General features: G+C 34.7%; 1 protein-coding gene across 1 annotated transcript; it reads left to right on the forward strand.

Annotated features, from left to right (window-relative positions):
* The first annotated feature begins 10,824 nt into the window (after window positions 1–10,824).
* On the forward strand, window positions 10,825–22,380 carry LOC128983460 (uncharacterized). The gene is made up of 4 exons (XM_054402757.1): window positions 10,825–11,032; window positions 18,061–18,115; window positions 21,056–21,172; window positions 22,115–22,380. Exons 2-4 carry the CDS (start codon window positions 18,061–18,063, stop codon window positions 22,360–22,362), a joined length of 420 nt encoding a protein of 139 aa, XP_054258732.1. The 5' UTR covers window positions 10,825–11,032; the 3' UTR covers window positions 22,363–22,380.

Here is a 22,380-nt window from a genome sequence, read left to right on the forward strand (position 1 = left end):
TATGAAGGCAACTCCCCATTTCGCGGTAGTAAGTCAGAAATATATCTATGAATTTGTCCCTGAATTTTAAAACGAAATTTGGAAATTAGACAAAATGTCCATTCATATGAAACTAGAAATAAAATTTATATAAATTTATCAATCTCAGCTTCTATGAAAAAACTAAAAAAAGGAAACCTTCATGGGGTCAAAATTTGTGAATCATTTTCCTACCAAATTAAAAAGTAAAATAAAGTAAAATTATTTCATAAATCTAGTGAATCAACTGCTAAAAAAAGAAAATAACTATTATTCATTTGAAGAGTTTTTTTTTCAATTAATGTCAAAAAAATAATGTTGAGATGCTCTGCTGGAAAAAAATAAATTATAAAACGGCCCGATGACCCAAAGTGCCGCTCCAGAGATTCTTTTAAGATTTGTTCACTGCAACTACTCTACTGGCTGCAAGAATTTGCAATGCTCCTGCAACAAAGTATGGGTTACCTTGTACTACAGCTTGTGGACTTTACCAGCTTGGAGAACAATGTGACATTTCGTAAAGTGATCATAACAGTGTACAACTTGATGAAAATTATTAATTATTATTTGTATAATGCTCTACTACTAACCACGAGAAAGTGTGACTACATTATACTATTACTAATATTATAAATGTGACAGTTTGTTTGTTTGAAGTTCAATCACGCATTAACTACTGGTTGGATTGGGCTGAAATGTGGCTTTATGATAGCTCAGATTCCCGATTAATACAAGCCTATTCTTATCTAAAAAATCCTTTCGGGCTAAAAATTTATAGATATTTATTTAAGTAAATAAAATATGTATGTTGAATTTTAGCAAGCTTGTGATCTTTATTTTAAGACCTATTATTGGATTTTTCAAGCAAAAAATTGTGATAAATTAAAATACCACCGCCGCAGCAAACCTGCATCCTAAGCGAATTTCAATTTACCTGATTGAATTTACACCAAAATATCACATTTATTCCCTATTTAAATAGCACTACTTTAACTAGTACTTCGGTTTGCTGCGACAGGGAGGGTAAAAAAGTGTTTTTAGTAAAATGTTAAATAGTTTTGTATAAAAAATGCATTTTCTAAAATTTGATAAAAATATATTCATATACAGACTAACTACAACAAGTTTTCTTATTCTCCGTAAGAATAACATAGGAATTTAAATTTAATTTTTTTTTGGAATTTTCTCCGTAACTAGGTATTAGGCCCATGACAACGCTTCAATGTACTAAATTGTTTTTTTTTTCTGAGCCCTAAAATGGTTTCGAAATAAATTGCAAAATTTTACGTTTTTAGGGTCAAAAATGGGGAAAACCAATTTTTACCCCATAAAACCCCCCATAAACACCTGTTCCCATGGTTCGATCATGCTGGTTCGCGAATTCGTTCAAATAAATGTAGGTTTACATGTTTTTACCAAATTTCATCGAATTCCGATCATTTTTGCTTGAGTTATTGTGCTAACAGACACATTAGACCAAAATCTTTGGACGCCATCTTGAATTTTGGACTTCCGAGACTCCGATTTCATTAGACTTTTTTTCCTGGAAAATACACATAATTCTAAGTTAAAATAACCAATAAAACAATTTAAAGCAATTTTTTTAGGGTTCTCGTACGGATTTACTCGACTACAAGTTCAAAGAAGAAATATTGAAAACGGGAGGATGAGACAATTAATAATAAGATATCTTATGCGTATGAGGAGAGTAGAAAAAGAGAGGCCTGGTCTAACAGATACCCATCTAGATACACATTCACTTGGTGAGATTGATAATATCATATTTATTCTATTTGTCTATGATAATATTGGCCAGCTCTGCTATGCAACTTACTTTGGAAGTGATAAAATATACGAAGCACATAGTGTTGTCACGGTGGTAAAGTAAATGTCAGATGAAATGAATGCATGGAAGAAATGTTTACTTCTGACACTTACAGATCGAGATATTTCAAAACATTTATTAATAATGCCTTGACTATGATAAGTTCAAGTACCGGTAGTAAGATTATACCAAATCTTGGCGGACTTTATGTTTTTATTGTTAACTTTTGTACTACTCCTCTACTTCAATTGAGAAAAACGCAAATGGATTGTTTACTTCTAGGTTATATTGCCAGTTCCTCGGACAAACTTATACAAAGTTTTTTGACTGAATTCACCAACACAATCCAAACATTTCACGTCGAAAATAAGAAGTTTCAAAAACTCATTTGCTATTGAAAGTTTTAGTGACAATATTAGACCAAACATAAGTGAAGGAATTAGTGTTTATGTAAATGACCCAACTTAAATCACTTAACACAGGTTATCAATAAGGCAACAGTTTTCTTCAATTCTCAATGCTGGAAAAACTTTGTAGCATCATGTTAACTCGAATTGAAGCAGATCGTTTAGCATTAATTAGAAGTTAGTTATCAGTTAAAACTGAGAGCAGAAATAATGTAGGTGAATCTTGACGACGCAAATACAGATATTTAAAATTAGTTTCTAACAAGTGTTTAAACAACTCGAAGTTGTAACTAGAATTACTCGAATTTAAGCATAACGTTTTCCTCGGCATTATGTTTCATACTATGCGGCTCATTGAGCCGCACGGGTTCCTAGTGCATTTATATTATGGATTCTATGTACCATTATTAGTTAGCCATTTAAACAGATTTTCTGTTTTGTTCCGTAATTTTTCATTTAGTTTCATACCAGTATTGTACGATACAATAATATTACATTGCATCAGTAACTCATGTCTTCTGTCCAATAAAGAGTTCACTATAAAAACTGTGTAAACAGAATTTTGCTTGTCATCGCAAACCAAAAAGAGGAAAAAGACATCGATCTGTTTATTTGTATTGAATAAACCCCATCCGACGATGCTGCTGTGGCTACGAATCAAATGAATTGACAATGTACTGTATTGCAAAATAAACATTTTACCACCCTACCACTCACTCTAAAACCAACCTGTTGTCCGACTTTTATCATTAACTATATAACACTACATTCAGTAATGTTTTTATCGGCGATGGTTAAAACTTATCAAACTAGACTACACAACTTTTATCGGCAATGGTTAAAACTTATCAAACTAGACTACACAACTTTTATCGGCAATTGTTAAAACTTATCAAACTAGACTACACAACTTGTATCGGCAATTGTTAAAACTTATCAAACTAGACTACAAAACTTTTCTCAAAACTTCTTGGGTAAAATCTTATTACGAGATGTAGTATGTCTCGTCGAAACAAAGCGTAGAAAGACCGACATGAACCAGATAAACATTGGAATGACAATAGAGTTACAGACTTTGAGTGAGGCTAAAATACTTTGAACCTTGCTCTGGGCTATTACTGGCCAACTAGAACGAGTCCAAATCAAACATTTACATATCCTGTCTGTTAAAGTGTATCTTATACATTAGTGTATATGCGTTTGAAAACAAACAATCGTTTTATTGGAAAGATAAGGCTAGATGCATATTCCTATCCTGATCTATTGAAAAATCTTATATATTAAAGAAATTTGTTTTTTCTTTTCCGAGTTCATTTGGCTCTTCTCCCCCTCCGATTTTCAGGATTGATATCTCAAATTGAAGGTATGCACCTAGGAGGATTAAACATTAAGGGGAGACGCTCAAGTTTCGTTGAAGCCAGCCTGACCGCGCGCCGTACCATTGTGTGGGGGAGGCATTGTGTTTAGAGACATGCATAATAACATGTTTAAGGCTAACCGAACACACCAACCAATTGGGACCGTTGGAATATTATATTACAAATTTATCTAGAAGACTATTATATCGTGCAAACAAAATTAAGAACTTCATTTAGAATCGCAATATTAGAAACCTAACTAAGAGGAAGAGTGTATCCATGAACGAATAATAAATTCTAAGATTACCAAATAATATGTGTTTAATTAAATATAACGTTAAAAGGATGAATAATTTTAGTTTTTGTCCAACTACTATTGTGTTAATATTGATTATACCATTCATAATCCTACAGGCCTACTCAAATCATAAAGAAATATATTAAGTATTTGAACATTTTTTGCATAAAAGAAATTAAATGAGTTTTAAAACTCTAAAAATAATTATATCGTATGCACTGTGGCGTCAGAGGATGCGAGAACTAAAAATTTCACTTTCTACTAATTTAATGGCTAAGAAAATGTTTTACTTTTTATGTTCGTAATTTAATTAGAATGGCTGTGAGTTTATTGGTTTCGGCTATTTAAAATTACTTTTTAGCACATAAATGAACTAGCAAAAAGCTGAATTAAAAATTTGAGAAAGTAATAAGGAATGCTAATTTAATATTTATTTCACCATCCAAATTTGATTTTGATTTAAAACCTAAACTTAATAAACTTATTAAAAAAAATGTAAAAATCAAAAAAGGTTAATATACGGTTCTTTTAGCGAATTTCCCATATAGGGAATAAGCTATTACCGTAGTAACACTTGGACCCGGGACCGATTTTTTTTCGTTTTGAGGTCCCTAGAGGCCAAAAACACCATCCATTCAAATTCATATACAGTATATATATGTCCGTTAGCACAATTAAATATAACGTTAAAAGGATGAATAATTTTAGTTTTTGTCCAACTACTATTGTGTTAATATTGATTATACCATTCATAATCCTACAGGCCTACTCAAATCATAAAGAAATATATTAAGTATTTGAACATTTTTTGCATAAAAGAAATTAAATGAGTTTTAAAACTTTAGCAAATATGATCCGATTTTGATGAAATTTGGTATAAACGTGTAAACCTACATTTATTGGTGATTGCCCAACTCCGCGCAGTGGTCAAATTTAATCCGAGGAAAAGTTTTATGGCCCCCGAAGGGTTCAGCCCAACTCCGCGCGGTGGTCACTTTTAGGGCCAATTCCAACTCCGCGCGGTGGTCACTTGTAATATTAAGGTTACCCGTCAATTACAGACCCATCAAAAAGTGTTTGAGACAGGGTAAAAAGTGTGAAATGTCAATAGTTAAGTGTAAAATGAATTCATTTGACAATTTAATCAAAATATGTTCCTTTTACAGGATTTTACAACAGTTTAATTTACTCATTCTCCATAAGAATAACATAAGAATTTAAAAATAAGAATTCTTTGGCATTTTTTCTGTAACTATTCTGGCGCTTTTACGCTTCGATATACTGAATTATTTGTTTTTAAGCTTTACGAAGTGGTTTCAAAAGAAATTTAAAAACGTTATACTTTCATAATATATACATAAGCCCCAGTTCACATGGTTCAATCGTGCTGGTTTGTGAACTCGTTCGAATAAACGGTTTACACATTCACGCCAAATTTAATCAAAATCAGATCATTTTGCTCGAGTTATCGTGCTAACAGACTTACATATATACACATAAAATATATATACCGGTATATATATATATGAATTTGAACGGATGGTGTTTTCGGCCTTTGGGAAATAAAAACGAAAAATTTAATCAGTGAGTCCAGGTCTTACCATGAGACCTACGGTAATAGCTTATTCCCTATACATGGGAAATTCGCTAAAACCTTGGTCTGGGTCTAGATTCAATGAAAACCCTCTTCATAGACGTAAAATTCGCCAATTTTAATAAGATGTAAAAGAAATATGCTCGTAAACCAATTTCAGCCAATTTTCCCCCCAATTTGAGGTGTATAGCTAACTGTTTTATGAAACAGAGATTACAGCCAATTTGTTGAAGCAATCTGTGGTTGTTTACAAGACTAACATTTTTGAATTTGGTACTCAAGTTTATCAGCAAGCTCATAAACCCAGTGCTAAAAAGAATGATTGAGTATTGTAGACTTTGGAACATATAAATTTACAGTCACTCTTTCTCACGGGCTTTTTAAAACTTCTTATATTAGTGGTTTTTAAGCTTCGTCTCCTGTTTTGGGTAGGCATATACTTTTTACTTTTCCTTTCTTATAAATGATGAAAATATATCATAATTTCAAACTTAGAGCACAAACTCTCATACGTCAGGGCTGTGAGAGCCAAAATTGACCACTGCGCGGAGTTGGGCATGTGCCGCGAGGGACCCGAAGTGACCACTGCGCGGAGTTGGGCAGTCGGTTTTGACAGATTTCTGACCACCGCGCGGAGTTGGGGTAAGCCCCATTTATTCGAACACGTTCTCGAACCAGCATGATCGGACTAGGGCAACGGAGGTTTATGGGGGTTTTATGGGGTAAAAATTGATTTTTCCCATTTTGACCCAAAAAACATAAGATTTAATTTCTTTCCAAACCATTTTGTAGAGCTTAAAAAAAAACAAATAACCTGTAACATGTATATTGAACATATGTATATTTAACATGTATATTAAAGTGTTATTATGCGCCTAATGGTTACGGAGAAAATGCCCATGTTATTCTTATGGAGAATAAGTTAACTGTTGAAGTTTGCTTGTTTGAACATATTTTGATCAAATTTGGAAAACGCATTTATTTCTTACTAAACTATTAACATTTTACAAAAACAAAAAACACTTTTACCCTCGGTGTTGCAGCAAAGCTAAGTCGGCCTACTCGTTAAACTAATTATATTTAAATAGGGAATAAATGTGATATTTTTAAGGAAACATTTTAGTGTAAATCCAATCAGGCAAATGGAAGTTCGCTTAGTCTGCTGGTTTGCTGCGGCGAGGTTTTTTTAAGCTCGGATTAAATTTTGGCAAATATATTAATTTTATTTTGAGAAACTCTTAGGGAAAACAAATAAGTTGATTATTTGTATAGTTAAATCATAATTATTTAAAAAAAAGTAATTAAAATAATCATAATCAAATATTATATTCAAAGTCCAAGACAACTCTCCTAACTTTGATCTCCAATAGTAAATAATAAATAATAATGTTGGCAGGAAATAATTACACCATAATATAGGAATTTTAATTTACTTTAAGAATGCCATCGGTGAATAACACAGGTGTTTTAGCTTAGCGTCAATTTTAATTCTAAACTGCGCGCGTCGCGGTTTTCCCTATCTCTCCCATGTTATAGCCGCGCTTTTTGTCACTCTACGGCTCCGCGATCGCCTCTAGTGTTCTGTTAAAGCAAAGCTGGCTTCGTCGCAACATGTATAATGTATATCCCTATTCGTGTGCCCTCTCCTTAATGTTTAATCCTCCTAGGTATGCACTCACAGATTTCACACCAAGCAACATCATATATTTATCGTTCAGTATTTATAATTCGTTCAGTAAAATAATAGCGAGTCTATTGGCCTAGTGTTATACAGTTATGTGTTATGTATGAGGAGTGCTGTGCCGATGACGTTCAGTAAAATAATCAGTTTCTTGTTAAGATTCTACTGTATTACTTGACCAAAAAGTATAATTTTAATTTATTTTCGAATTCATACTTCAATTTAAGATGTATTTCACCAGTTATAACTAAACTAGCAGTACCCGCGGGCTTTGCCCCGTTTAACTTCATAAGTATTAATAATAAATAAAAAATGACTATCCCCACAAATCTTGTGGTTACATTGGCTCTATTCATGAAACAAATCTGCTAATTTGGTCAAGTCGTCGTCCTGTCCTAATGTGGTTTTATGTCAAAATGCTCGTTAATTTTAAAGATGAGCTCGTTCGCATGGCTCAATCAGGTCCTGATTGAAGTTCGTTTGCTACGCTTACTCGCCTTTAGGTTGGAGCTCGTTCGCTGTACTCACTTGCCTTCAGGTTAGCTCGTTCGCTACGCTAACTCGCCTACAGGTTGAAGTTCGTTCGCTACGCTCACTCACCTTTTGGTTGCAAGCTGTTGTCATAAATGTAAAAAAATAATAGTGCTGCACCCTGTTGGTAAACCTATTAACTCTTTAATGCTATTGAACATCACATAATCAACTTGTTTAGTTGAATCAGCTGTTAAGATTCTTTAATTCCATTTAAATATGAGTACTCATAAGGTTAACATGGGAAACTCCAGAGCCACTGGGGCGGAGCCCAAAAGCCCGATCAGAATAAAAACTACTTATAGTTTTCCTATTTAACGCCCAAAGAATCGGTGTACCGAATTTCAGCCTCTTAGGTAAATGGGAAGTGGGAGAATTAGTGATGAGTGAGTTAGTGAGTCAGTGAGGGCTTTGCCTTTTATAAGTATAGATAATCCTATATTTTTATCTAAGAACTTTCAGTGAAATACCAGCTTTCATTTAAGCTTATTCAAATCGGACGATTTCCAAGCAAATGCAAGGTGAACAACCAACACAAAAATGATTTTTATAAGGGTTTTCTATGATTAAAAATCAATAGTAGGTATTGTTTATGTTTCTTTTTGTTTACTCAAAATAATCAGTAAATTATAGGCTTTAATTTGATATATTAATCGTTTAAATCAGATCGTTCAAGATACTGTATTACTCAATCAAAAATCAGAAATTTGATTATTTCTCCGATATGATATTAGGTACTTTTATCGCTGTGGAGCAGCATGGGTCATCTAGTGTAAATATAAAAGTAGGCCTACATATTTAATATTATTTAGAGGATGTCATTTTATACATCTTAATTTACTCAACGAAATACCAGAATAGGGGAACTGTCTGAAGTTGCTTGGCTGCAGCATGTCGCTTATGCCTTCAGGCGATACGAGGAGAGCCTATTTTAGAACTACCGTGGCTCCGTACGTTTCCATTGAAACAAGTAGTTCTGTGTCACTAAAGACTAAATTACTTAAGCACCGGATGAGTTGGCCGTTCAAAACTTGTCCAATACTGAGTTCGATTATCGAGTTAAAAGTTTCCAGTTCTATTGTAAAGTTTGTGATTTGAGACCGAATGACGAATAGCCGAAACTTAGATTCAAACAGAGATTTCAGTTGGTAATTAAAAAGCTAATGTTACAATTTTCTCCCAAAATTTATTATTTTTTCATCAAATACATATCGTTATTTTTTAGGGTTACAAAAAAAATAAACGGTATCAGCATTCTGACACATACTTTCTCCCATAAGTTTGTCAACAACCTTTATCATGTGTAAGCGGTGAGAGTAAATATACGGAAATGGGATTTGTAAGATTTTCTTCAGAATTTAAAGGACTATAACATACTAAATTTTTATCAAAATCGTTCGAGTCAATATTGGGAAAATTTGATTTTCCGTTATTTTATGGGGTTTTATGGGGAAATAACATAATTTACAATAACTTTTGAACCGTAATTTTTACAGAGATGGGATTTGTACCATTTTGTTCAGAATATAAAGGACTATAACATACTAAATTTTTATCGAAATCGTTCAGGCCATTTTTGTGAAAATCTTTTTTTTTCCGTCATTTTATGGGGTTTTATGGGAAAATACCCATTAAAAATAAAAATTTCTAAGAAATGAGAAAAACTATCAAAATTGTAAGGATCCTAAGTTGATTTGTTAAACTTTCCAAAGCATAATTTCAATACATAACATACTATGTTAAATAAAAACGGTTTTTTTGTCTAAAATCCTATTTTTCGTTATTTTATGGGATTTTTATGGGAAAATAACATAATTTACCATAACTTTGGAACCGTAATTTTTACAGAAATGGGATTTGTACCATTTTGTTCAGAATTAAAAGGGCTACAACATACTAAATTTTTATCAAAATCGTTCGGGCCATTTTTGAGAAAATCCGATTTTTCCGGTTTTTTATGGGTTTTTATGGGAAAATCCCCATTAAAAATCAAAATTTCAAAAAAATAAAAAAAACGCCTGGAGATACCATGGATTAGAACCTACATACCAAATTTCATCGAAATCGGACCACAGGTGTAGTCTCTAGCTCTGTACACATCCAGACACACAGACACACACACACACACACACACACAGACATCACTTCGAAAACCACTTTTTTGGGTCCAGGGGGACCCAAAACGAATATATCCACTCAAAACTCAAACTCAAAAATTTTGACGAAAACAATACTTTCTCCATATACTATGGTATAGGGGGAGAAAGTAAAAACAACTCCCAGTTTTTCCTGGTGATATTCACAACTCCGAATAGAGTGTACAGTACTGTATATTTAATGGACTATGTGCTATCAATGTTTATAAGCTTTAAACTTCTGGATGTCCTCACTTTTCTAACGTCAAATTATTCTCATTTTCACACCGCAACCACCCACTCATATCTGCTTCATAATAACTTCAATCTGAGAATTCCAGCTTATTCGACTGCGTAGTTTGAAAGGCATGTTACTTATAATGCCTTTAAACTGTTAAACTGTCTTCTTTAAACTGTTGGGTAAACAAGATTTCTCGGCCTGAAAAAGTGTATGCATATGAAACCAAACAAAACTAAATGAAAAAGGCAGTGTTACAAATTTAACACCGTGAGTGTTTTGTTGATAGAGAAGCAAAGGAAAAAAGAACCGAAGCGTACAGTTGGCCTAGTGTTATACAGTTATGTGTTAGGCTATGTATGAGGAGTGCTGTGCCGATGACGTTCAGTTATAACACTGTGTTTAAATAGTAACAACATTATTCACCATGTAGATTGTAGTATTTCAAATGTCAATAATAAATAACAAAATATACCATCGGAACAATATCAATTTGGTGATCTGTAATGTCATTTTAAAAGGTGCTATGTAGTGTCCTGTTGGGAAACGTAATGGAAGCACGGACGATTCGAGTGTGAAATGCGGCCCGCTGCTAAAAACAGGTGATCTTCTTTTTTGCCCGCGAGCAGCTCTTGTCCTGCCTTATCTTCGCCGTCGGCGTGGCCAGCAGCAGTAAAATTCACAAGTTGATGACCTTCCCCTTCCCCGCAACAGTTGAGTGGTGAGGAGGGGTGGGGCGACTACGGTGGGAACCTGCAACCTGGGAGCAAATTCAAAATATGTTTTGTCTTGAAGTGAACCGGCTCTTATTGTAATCTAGCTTTAAATAACTTTACCGAGAGTGGTTGAATGTGGTTCAGTGCTGAGCAAAAGGTGGTTTTAAATCAGTTACAAAATTCTTCTTCCATAGATGTGTATTTTTAAAAAGGGAGAAAATATATTTCAAGGTGGGTATATACCCTTAAAATTCTAAAAATGTATATTCTGCAATATTATGGTTGGATAGGGAGTAAAATATAGAGACTTAATTAATTGTTTAGAAAATTATATTTAATAGGAAAATTAATACAATTTTTTTTTGATTTTATTATAATTAAATATCTATATCTATAAAAATGGAAGTATGTATGTAAGTACACCATGGAATCCGGAGATTGTAATGAAACTTTCAGGCATTATTAAGCATTATTCAAGGATGGTTTGTCTGAAGTTTGGTGCAGATCCATCATAATGGCTCTGCCCCAGAGGGTTTAAAGGGGTCCAATGTCAGACTTTTGGAACTACAATGTTTACAGATAAATATAATGTAGATGTTTACTTTCACCAACTGTTTTACTGCTTTGTAGGTATGAATAATCAGAACATTCTGTTTTAGTCATGATTTGAAATAGTGCCACACTGTTTCCACAGAATGCAGCACAAAAAACCAATTTACTTTTAGAAAAGTCCAAATATATTAAACCCCAATCGCAGCGCACCTGTCCGCTCAAAAACGTTAAAATTCTTCACTATTAATTAAATACCTATGTAAACGTAAAAACCTTTATCAAAGTATTAAAACAATAAAAGGGATGGCAATGCCTTAATATTTTTATCTTTTGTTCTATACCCACACAATGTAACATAAATTATTAAGTAAATAATAATTGTGCGTGCTATCTCAGGTACGGTATTCAAATGCCTTCCAAATTGTCATCAACCCACCATATTACTGTCATTAAAAAAAGGAACTCCAATAATAATAATGCGCAACTTAAATCCACCCAAGATGTGCAAAGGATAACCAGACTGACGATTAAAAAAATGACACCAAACTTGATCAAATCAACAATCATCAGTGGTAGTTTAAAGGAGAAATAGTCTTAATGCTATTGATTTCAACCGAATTACCCTTTGAATTCAAGGGACTACAATTTCCTTTGTGTCTTGCTTCAGCAATCACCAAGGCACAAGGGCAATCCCTGACTATCGCCGGTTTAAATTTAGAAAATGCATGCTTTTCACACGGACAGCTGTATGTTGCATGTTCGTGGTGGTAGATATGCGTAAAAACTTATATATTTATTACACCTAATGAAAAAACAAAAACTTTATTTATTTACTGGCAATTAGGTAAAATAAATATTTTATTTTTGTTTTTGGTATACATTTTTATTATTTATCGTAAAGAACAAATTAGCATTTAAATTAATAGTTGTTAGCGCAGCAACGCGCTAACTTAGTTACAAATACAAATTAACTATAACAAATAAAAGTAACATAACAAAAAATGTATTAGGTAACCATTTTGCTACACAAAATTTTCAATGACAAAACTTCTGAAGTATCAAACCGAACAAGCTCATATACTCAATTACTTGGGTTGTATTGTATTGCTGAATTCAAACAGATTTCCTTCAAGAGTCATAATACCAGGGCTAGAATAAGTTCAGCCTAATTTGAAAATGTTAAAACTAAATGTGACCTGATTAGTAATAAACTAAAATATTTGTACGATCTTTTATACATATCTTATATTATATTATTTCTGTTAAATTTGTTGCGGTGGATAGACATTCCATTCCCATATTAAATTTGCAGTTAGTTTTAGAAGAAAATAAAAATAGTTAATTCAGTCACTGACAGAGTGCACCGATGTTAATCTCTGATTTCTGTTCACAACTTTAAGCCCACCTAAATGAAAGATAAACTTATTGTAAAATACTATTGTACTAAACTAATTGTAGCATCTTTTATATCATCAATGTATCAAAAAATAAGATAAAACACAATTTTGACTGTGTCACCATATTATGAGGGGCTCATTTTAGTAGGCTATTTTCTTTTTGACTAATACCATTGACTATTGGATAAAACTAATACATTAGCTACAGCGTATAGAAGGGTTGTATTGTATACCCTATCCGTGCGGTGCCCCGCATTAGAATAGGACTGCAGCCTCCCTCGGCTTGTCGTAAAAGGCGACTAACAGAGGGTGGGAGATCCTTCTCTTTATGCTCCCAACTTTCTCTGAGGCCAAGTTTGCTTCTTACCTTTGGCTTGGACCTCAAAATCTTTCATCTTTCCTTTTACTCTTCTTTTTTTTCAACCCTGTTTCGGGTGTTTTTTTTTCCTTCTTTTTCGACCGGCGCCTACTATTGAGCCTTGGGAGTGAACTTTCTGTGCAAAAGGGCTGTTTTGTACTTCGCACTGCCGATGGGGCCTCTCTGGTGTGTCGTCAGGAACCAGCCCCTTCTGGCCCTAGTCAGGGAGTGCGGCATGGGTGCAGAGGTCGGGCTCTGCACTGCCGCAGGTGACCCCTGGTACGTCAGGATTCTCGGTACTAGGCAAACAGAGGCCGGGCCCCGGGGAACTGGGGTAGGGGCTACGTCCCTGAGGGTATACCCGTACCTGGTTATTTCGGGCCGTCCCTTTCTGAGCGATGCGCTGGCAACAATTTTTATGGATTTTTCAACCTCAGAAAGCATGGAGGTCTTGCTTGGCAAGCAGTCAGAGGAGAAGGCGTTTTAGAGGGGAGGGCGTGTTTCTACATCACCCCCTTTGACGGTGCAAAATATATCGTTGGCACCTTCGCTGGTGAAGGGAGCTACTGTCTCCCCCACACCAGTACCAGCATTCAAGTCTGGTGAAGAGCTGTCGGAGGAACCCCTTACACCAACGTTGCAGTCGGAGAGCTCAGGGATGGTGCTTCTGTGTCAGGAATATCTTGACGCAGAGAGTAGCATCGAAACCCAGCTTCGAGACATGGAGGAGACAATTAAAGCTATATGCTGGACACCTTTCGGACCCAGAAAGCTGGGAAACGGAGGAGCGCAACCGCACCTACCAGGAGAGCCTACCTGGCAGAAGAGCTGGGAACAGGAGTCGTGGGTACACCGGACCAGGAGACTGATTCAGCAAGTCCAACCATGGGTTGACGGTTCTCGTCATTAGTTGACGGTTGACATAGATTTAATCGGTCACTGACCGACGGTATGGTGAGGTGGACTATTACCTTACCCAGTTTCTGATAGGTCACGGTTTTTTCCGGTCGTACCTGTCCAGGAGGGGCAAAGCCGTGTCACCCAATTGCATCTACTGCCCGGGCACTCCCGATGACGCAGAGCACACCTTCTTCCGCTGCCAGCGTTGGGAAGGTTCCTGCCTGGAGGCTCAACAACATGTAGGACAGTTGTCTGTGGACACGGTCATTCCAATGATGACAATTGGTGGGTGAGGACAATTGGACATGTATGTCACATTTCGTCCAGGGTATTCTGCGCGCAAAGAAGCTAGAGCTTGACCGGGTTGCAGTCTAGATCATAGAGAAATTGAATGCCAGAAACGGCGCGAGCCTTGAAGCCTTTAGGTCACACATTGACCTGACCTGAAGTAATGTGACAAACAATGCCAGGTCTGTGTCCAACAGGCAGTGGCGGATCCAGAGGGGGTGGTGAAGAAGCGACCGCTCCCCTCCTCGGGCATACATATACATATATTTTTTACTGCATGTAATACAGTAGTGTATACACATTGCGTAAAATAATTTGTCACAATAACTTTGGACAAATAAATGGTATAAAAAATGCCATTTTGGTGACTTAGTTGACACAAATTTTTCAGGAGGGTTACCCCCAAACCCTCCAGACCCCCGGTTCGCCCCCCCCCCCCTCCCCTTGAGACTGTTCTAGATTCGCCACTGCCAACAGAGTAGAGGGGGTTTTTAGTGAGTAGCTCAGGAGTCTCACACTACAGGCTGGCTACCTGTGTGCGAAAAAGCATTTTTACCTCCTCCCCCTAAAAAAAAAATTATACCTTAATATCTTGAGATCAATGGTCAATACTAAGCGTTTCTTGGATGGTTTTAGCAAATTTACCTATAGGGAAGTAGCTGTAGGTGGCACAGTAAGACCTAGATCCGGGACTGATTTACTTTTTCATTGTGATACCGTATACCTAACCAATACGGACATATGTCTTGGACATGGAGGCCAAAAACACTATTCGTTCAGATTTATATTTATGTGTATCCGTGAACACGATAACTTGAATATAATTTTGGTCCCATTTTGATGGAATTTGGCTTATAGGTGTAGGATGGGATGAACTTGTATGAGTTCAAGGTATTAGTTCAAGATATAGCCAGCAAGATTATTGGGTTATAGGAACAAGATACTATAGGGTTTTGAAATTTTCTAAAATTGTTTTTTTTTCAATTTTTCCTCCTTAAAATATAGAAATGCCCAATTTTCATTTCAACCACTTATGTAGAGATTTGAAAAAAAAGCTACATACTACGCAAATTTCCATTTACCTGGCTGGATTTCTACTAAAATACTCCCTTAAAGTTGTCAGATTTATTTCCTACTAGCTGTACCCGCGGGCTTTGCCCCGTTTAACTTCATAAGTATTCGCATGGCTCATTCACGTCCTGGCTGAAGTTCGTTCGCTACGCTTACTCACCTTTAGGTTGGAGCTCGTTCGCTGCGCTCACTTGCCTTTAGGTTAGCTCGTTCGCTACGCTAACTCGCCTCCAGGTTGAAGTTCGTTCGCTACGCTCACTCACCTTTTGGTTAGAAATTAGCTGTTGTCATAAATTAAAAAAAATAATAATAGTGCTGCACCCTGTTGGTAATCCTTGTAATTTTTATGCTATTGAACATCATAGAACAGAACCAACTTGTTTAATTGAAACAGCTGTTAAGATTCATTAATTCCTTTTAAATATGAAAAATCATAAGATTAACATGGGGAACTACAGAGCCACTGGGGCGGAGCCCGAAAGGGTTTTTGAGATAAGAATATGCTTTAATGTTAATCGGGAATGTGAGCTATCATCATGCCAAATTTCAGCCCAATCCGTCCAGTAGTTTATGCGTGATTGAGCAACAAACACACACACAAACTCACAAACTTTCAGATTTATGATATTAGTAAGATTTAAATAGCATTCATTTTAATGAGTACTTAGGTTTGCTGCTACAGGGAAGATATTGAGGTGTATTATTTTTATTGAAATGCTGATAGCTTAGTATGAAATTAACTAAATTATAAAATTTGATTAAAATATATCCATAAACAAGCAAACTACAACCTTTTTTTATTCTCTATAAGAATAACATGGGTATTTTAAATTTACAATTTTTTTGAATTGTCTCCGTAACCGTTAAGAATACAACAACGCTTCTACAAACAAAATTATTTATTTTTTAAGCTATACAAAATGGTTTGGAAAAGAATTGTGCAATTTTTTATTTTTAGAGTCAAAAATGGGAAAAAAACTATTTTTACCCCATAAAACCCCCGTTCCCATAGTCCGATCATGCTTGTTTCTCGAACTCGTTTGAATTAACATAGGTTTACAAAGTTGTAGCAAATTTCATCAAAATCAGATACATTTTGCTTAAGTTATTGCGCTTTATATACAGGGTGATTGATATAAGTGTGCCAGCCGTTTTATTCGAAAGCCATAAGAGATATCAAAAAAAGTTAAATGGTAAGTGCCTTGGACTTTTTATTTAAAAAATTTTAGTAAAGTCGAAATAATTATTTTAGCCGCCATTTTTCCAATATGGCCGCCAACTTTGATTTTTCTTATTGAACACCCTGTATTTTATGATGTATTCTGGTAGAAAATGTAATTTTAAAACGATTTTATTCTTGTGATTATTTTCATAAACCTAACCGTTTCAAAGATAATAATGGTTAAAGTTTTGAAATTTCTGCATGAGAAAGAGTTTCGATAAAGGCCTAAGCAAGGCAAGCTAAACAAGAGGCCATCTGTTTTATTCGAAAACCATTCAAAATTTCACAACTTAAACAATTATTATCTTTGAAACGGTTAGGTTTATGAAAAAAATTACAAGAATAAAATCGTCTTAAAATTATATTTTCTACCAGAAAACATCATAAAATACAGGGTGTTCCATAAGAAAAATCAAAGTTGGCGGCCATATTGGAAAAATGGCGGCTAAAATAATTTTTTTGACTTGACTACAATTTTTTAAATAAAAAAGCCAAGGCACTTACCATTTAACTTTTTTTGATATCTCTTATAGTTTTCGAATAAAACGGCTGGCACACTTATATCAATCACCCTGTATATATGAATATGAATTTGAACGGAGAGTGTTTTTAGCCTGTAGGGACCTAAAAACAACAAAGTAAATTGGTCCCGGGACTAGATCTTACCATGAGACCTGGTAATATATAGCTTATTCCCTGTAGGGAAATTTGGTAAAAATAATGATTTTGTGTATTAATGAAGTATAAATTAAAGGTAAGGTAAACGGAGAAAATTTAAAAACGTGTACATTTAATTCCTATGTGGTAGTGTTTTTCTTATGTAGTGTTGTTATGGAAATAATACAACTGTTGTAGCTTACTTGTTTATGGATATGTTAATAAAATTTTTCTATTTCATCCTATTCTATTATCGTTTGGTCAAAAACACTTTTTACCTTCACCGTAGTAGTAAACCTAAGCACCCGTTAAATCTAATGTAATTTAAGGGGGGAATAAATATGTCTTGTTTATGGAAATATTTTAGTAAAAATCCATCAGACAAATTGAAATTGGCTTCGTCTGAAGGTTTGCTTTGGCGGAAGTATTTAATTGTTATTCAACAAACATTCTAGTATTTATCAAAACAACAAACAAAGCAGACATTTAAAAACTAATTTTTCTGATTGCATTATTTTGACCAAGGAATGAGGAAGAGGCACCACTCCAAGGCTAAAGGCACATCATGTCATGGGTTCAGGGGCAACTACTCTTTCTCCCTCAAGTAGGCCTATAATGAACATTGGTTTCTAGCAAATAAAAAATACGACTAGTCTTTTTTTCCATTTGAATTTTTAATTGTTGATATCATATTCAGTGAATGATGAAATATTTGTTAAAATGTAGAGTAAAAAATATTTGTTTTTAAAATACTGGTAGTTAGTTTAAGAATTGGGATGCAACATCAAAATAGCCTCATCACGTTTTGTTACAGATGCGGCTGGTAATCTTATTCATGTTCACTTTGTTCACAAGAAGCTCAGTAGCAGGTACGCTGTCACAATTAATTTAACGTTACCGGTACCATAACAAACTGTTATATTATTTCATTTTAATCTAATAAATGTATTATTATTTTGTTTGTTACCTTGATTTTTTAGGCTTAACATTAAAAGAAATCTTTTAGCTTACAAATGAATATGATTGTGTTTGGATTTGATTCTACACCATTTAGCCTCAGAATTAGTTAAATAAATCAACCAAAAAGCGATTATGTAGTCACCTAAAAGCATACAGTACTATACAATACAATATTTTAACCACTTTTGTCATTAAAACAAACATATATTTTTAGAAGGTATAAACCAATTTAATTCCTTTAGAATTTTTAACTAAATTCAAATTGTAATATTTTTTTACTATTAAAATCCAGAAAAAAATCGAATAAAAAATTCTACTGAAGAAAAACTGTGTTTTTTACGATGTTTTATAAATTGAATTGAAGCATCATTTTCTTAAACTAATTCCATAAACAGTAAAAATAGGAGCCTTCGACCCCATTAGAGGTAATGACCGAGGCAATCAGAAGAAGGAAGAAGACTCAGATATTCGAGGCCAACTGGTCTGGGTAGCATCACAGGTGATGCAGCCTTGTGTTGGTCGTCATTAAAAACTTGATCATTACATGTATTAATGGCAAGTCAAGGCTGGCTGATTGGCAATATTATATGTGATGTTGTGATGTATGCTTGTTTGGATATCATGCTAAGTAATTCAAAACGTCTTTAATATTGTTCGTGTACTATATAAAATACAATAAATAGTTTCACAGTAGTTTAAACTTAAAACTGACCTAATATATTTCATATAATTTTTAGAATAGTTGAACTTAATTTATTAATTTACTTTACATAAATTAATTTATATATCTCTTTGATTGAATAAAATACATTTTTTTATTAAAAACTGTTAAAGTGCATATTTACATTTTTACAATTTTTTATTATCAGTATTTCTTTGAAGATGTGTTTTAAAAATACAGAACCGGCATAGGATGGTTTCTTTTTAAAAAGCTCAGAGTGGGAATACTATACTACTTTTATCTCTAGTATTTATGTCCTTATGAGTTACAAAATTATCTTTATTATTTTTAACATGTGTAACACATTATAAGATGTACAAACTGTAAACGGTTAAAATTCTTTGTTCGATGAATCGCTGCTTTGCAGACTCATCAGGCTTAAGATTTTTAACATGGCTCTCAATGCTCTTTTTTGACTAACTTAATGTTATCAAGGTTTTGTTTGGTTGTTCCTATGTACACAAATTCCTTAAGATATACGACATTGCTCATGGGTGTGAAAAACATTCCTTAAAACAATAATCCAAAGCGCAAATCCCTGAATTTATTTTTGCTAAAAGATGGTCGATGTGCAAATCCCAACTAAGATTATCAAAGTGAACTCCCAAAAATTTTGTTTTTTTCAATCCAAACCAAAAACGATATAATGTTAAGCATTTTTGTTACTATACTTGAAATAAACTTCATCATATTAAAAGAAACCTCTGAAAACCCAATGGAAGGTTACATAAAAACTATATCATTGACACATTATATATTATACTCCGTTCACAATATTTAGGCGTTTTGAGGACGAAGCTCCCTCACCACTTTTGTATGCTTACTGTATGTAGCAGCTGATTGAGAAATCTCAGCTGTTGAGCTATGTTTTAATGGTAGGATCAAGACATGGAGGGGATAGTGATTTCTTCCCCTAACACTGCCTAAGTTTTGTGAAAGGAGCATAGATCGATAGTGTATTCAATTAAATACTTCCTTTATTACCTTTATTTGTTTTTAATTCATATAACACTATACAGTCTTCAAAAGTCCTAGAACCGCATTTTATTTTTTGAACCATTACAGACTATTGGCATTGAGTATATACATAGAAGAGGGGACAGATAATTCTAATAGTTGTTACCAACTTTGGCGACGTAGTTTGGGCCGCTGAAGTTTGGGTTGCAGTAGTCAGTTGGTATTGCAGTGCAGTGCGCCTTGGAAAATTTCCATTTGCCTGATTTGACTCAAACTTAAATCTATTTAAATAGCATTAGGTTTGCTGCTCCAGAGCTGGGGGAAAAAAGTGAGTTTTTAGTCAATTATTAATAGCTTAGTATAAAATAAAGAAATTTGCCAAGCTTGATCAATATATACCCAGAAATAAGCAAACTACAACGGTTTACTTATCCTGCATAAAAATAACATAGGAATTTTAAATTTACAATAAATTTGGATTTTTTAAGTAACCGATAACTGCACAAAAATAATTCTATACCACAAAAACAATTCTATACACTAAATGATTTGTTTTTTTAAGCTCTTTAAAATGGTTTGAAGAGAAATTGGGAGATCTTGTGTTTGAAGGGCGAAAAGAATGAGAAAAACCAAGTTTACCTCATAAAACCCCCATAAAGCTCCATGGTCCAATCATGTTGGTACGCGAACTCATGGTGCATATATAAAAATTTGAACGAATGGTGTTTTTGGCCTCTAGGGACATCAAAATGAAAAAGTATATTGGTCCAGTGTCCAGGTCTTACCGTGCCACCTACGGTAATAGCTACTTTCCTATATGGGAATTTGCTAAAACAACCAAAATGCCCGAGGTGGAGTAGTTCGAGCCGCTGATGCCACTCTGCAACACTACCTGCGCTGTTCAGGTAATGGTAGCCTCCATTGAGTGCCTACTCTAGTACGTGTATACTCAATGCTAGTGGTGATTAGCATCTCAGACCTCAGTGGAGATGGGTCGCATTTAATATCCGGCACACCCACACAACATATGGGTTTGGGCCACTTTCCCAATAAGCATTTGAATGAATATCACTCTCTTTCATCTCTAAAAATGCCAACGGCTTGGACAAGAAAAAAAAGTGATCAATAAAGGGATTTTCTTCTTGTTCACTGATACACTAATCAATTGCAGGTCTGTCCCAGCTCTATCCACCAACCAACTCTGCTGATCCACAACAAGCTGCACAGCAACTCACTAAAGAGGACTTCCATATTTTATTCCAACTAATATCTTTAGTGAAGAAAATGGGTGAGCAACTTTTTTCACTGTTTTCTCAGATAACCCTAACCATCTGACCTGATTGTTGAACAAGAATAATATTTTATTTAAATTAATTGTTTTGTCATGGACAATTAATGAGTATACCAAATCCAAATAGATCGAAACTTCCAAGATATGAAAATGTCATGGTGTAGAGTGGCTTTTTGTGGTCTTTAGGAGATTTGGTCAATGCTGAGTTAAACTTTTATATGAAGATCATGGCACTGAGCTGTCTTGTTTAGAAGACTTCAGACAGAAAACGCTAAGCCACATACGGTATCAGTGGCGGTTCCAAGGGGGTAGCCGGCTACAGGGGCTAAAGCCCCCCTTGGACCCTGGAAAAATAAATTTAAACATACATTTCTTTCTTAAAACACGCGATGTCATAAAACAGACATCAATGTAGTTTTTATTAAACTAAATAAGCAATGGCAGGAGTAGTACTAAGTTCCACATAGAAAAACTTTTTGGGGCAATAGCATGATGAATAAAACAATATTACGCTATGGAAAGTTGTACGCATCATCCGATTTTTACAGCAGTCAGCTGTTGACATGCTAGGGCAAAGGTGGGCGACGAGCGTGACAGCGAGGACGGGGAAACAGCTGATTTCATGTTCCTGGTTGTCAAATTGTATGCTAGCTACTAACTTACACAGCCATCAGCGGTAGCACCAGTAGCCTATTGCCGTTGACTATATAAACTAAACACTAGTGAATATCCTCACAGACAGCCAACTCCTATGAACTAAAAATTCAAAACTTGTTAAATTTTGTGTCAAATGCCTGGTTAAATTCAGATTTGGTACAAAGATAAAGAAATATATAAGAAGGAAGCTAATTAATTAATTCAACAAAAAAGTACAGTTTTTGTTTTCCAATAACCTTGGTACCTAAATTGGAACACCATTAATGTTTGTTTTTACTTCAGGAGGGGTCTCAGCTTTGGAGTCACTTCTGATCAACTCAGCAAGAAACAACTACAGAAGTCCAGGTCCAGTGTTGTCGAACCATAGGACATTGATCTCAGATATTTACGGACCAACAGTGACGGAACTCACAGTGACTTCCCCACCACTCTCCCTGAGGAAGGAGTCAGCTCCACTGGTCCTCACCAACTTTACCATCAACATACAGAAACTCAACATAGATCCTTACGCTTTAAAAGAAGAAGATTAAAGATATTTGTTTATAATA

Source organism: Macrosteles quadrilineatus, unplaced genomic scaffold, assembly GCF_028750875.1.
Source record: "Macrosteles quadrilineatus isolate MER2022 unplaced genomic scaffold, UCM_ALF_1.0 Scaffold_1__1_contigs__length_201487025, whole genome shotgun sequence".
Classification (NCBI taxonomy): domain Eukaryota; kingdom Metazoa; phylum Arthropoda; class Insecta; order Hemiptera; family Cicadellidae; genus Macrosteles; species Macrosteles quadrilineatus.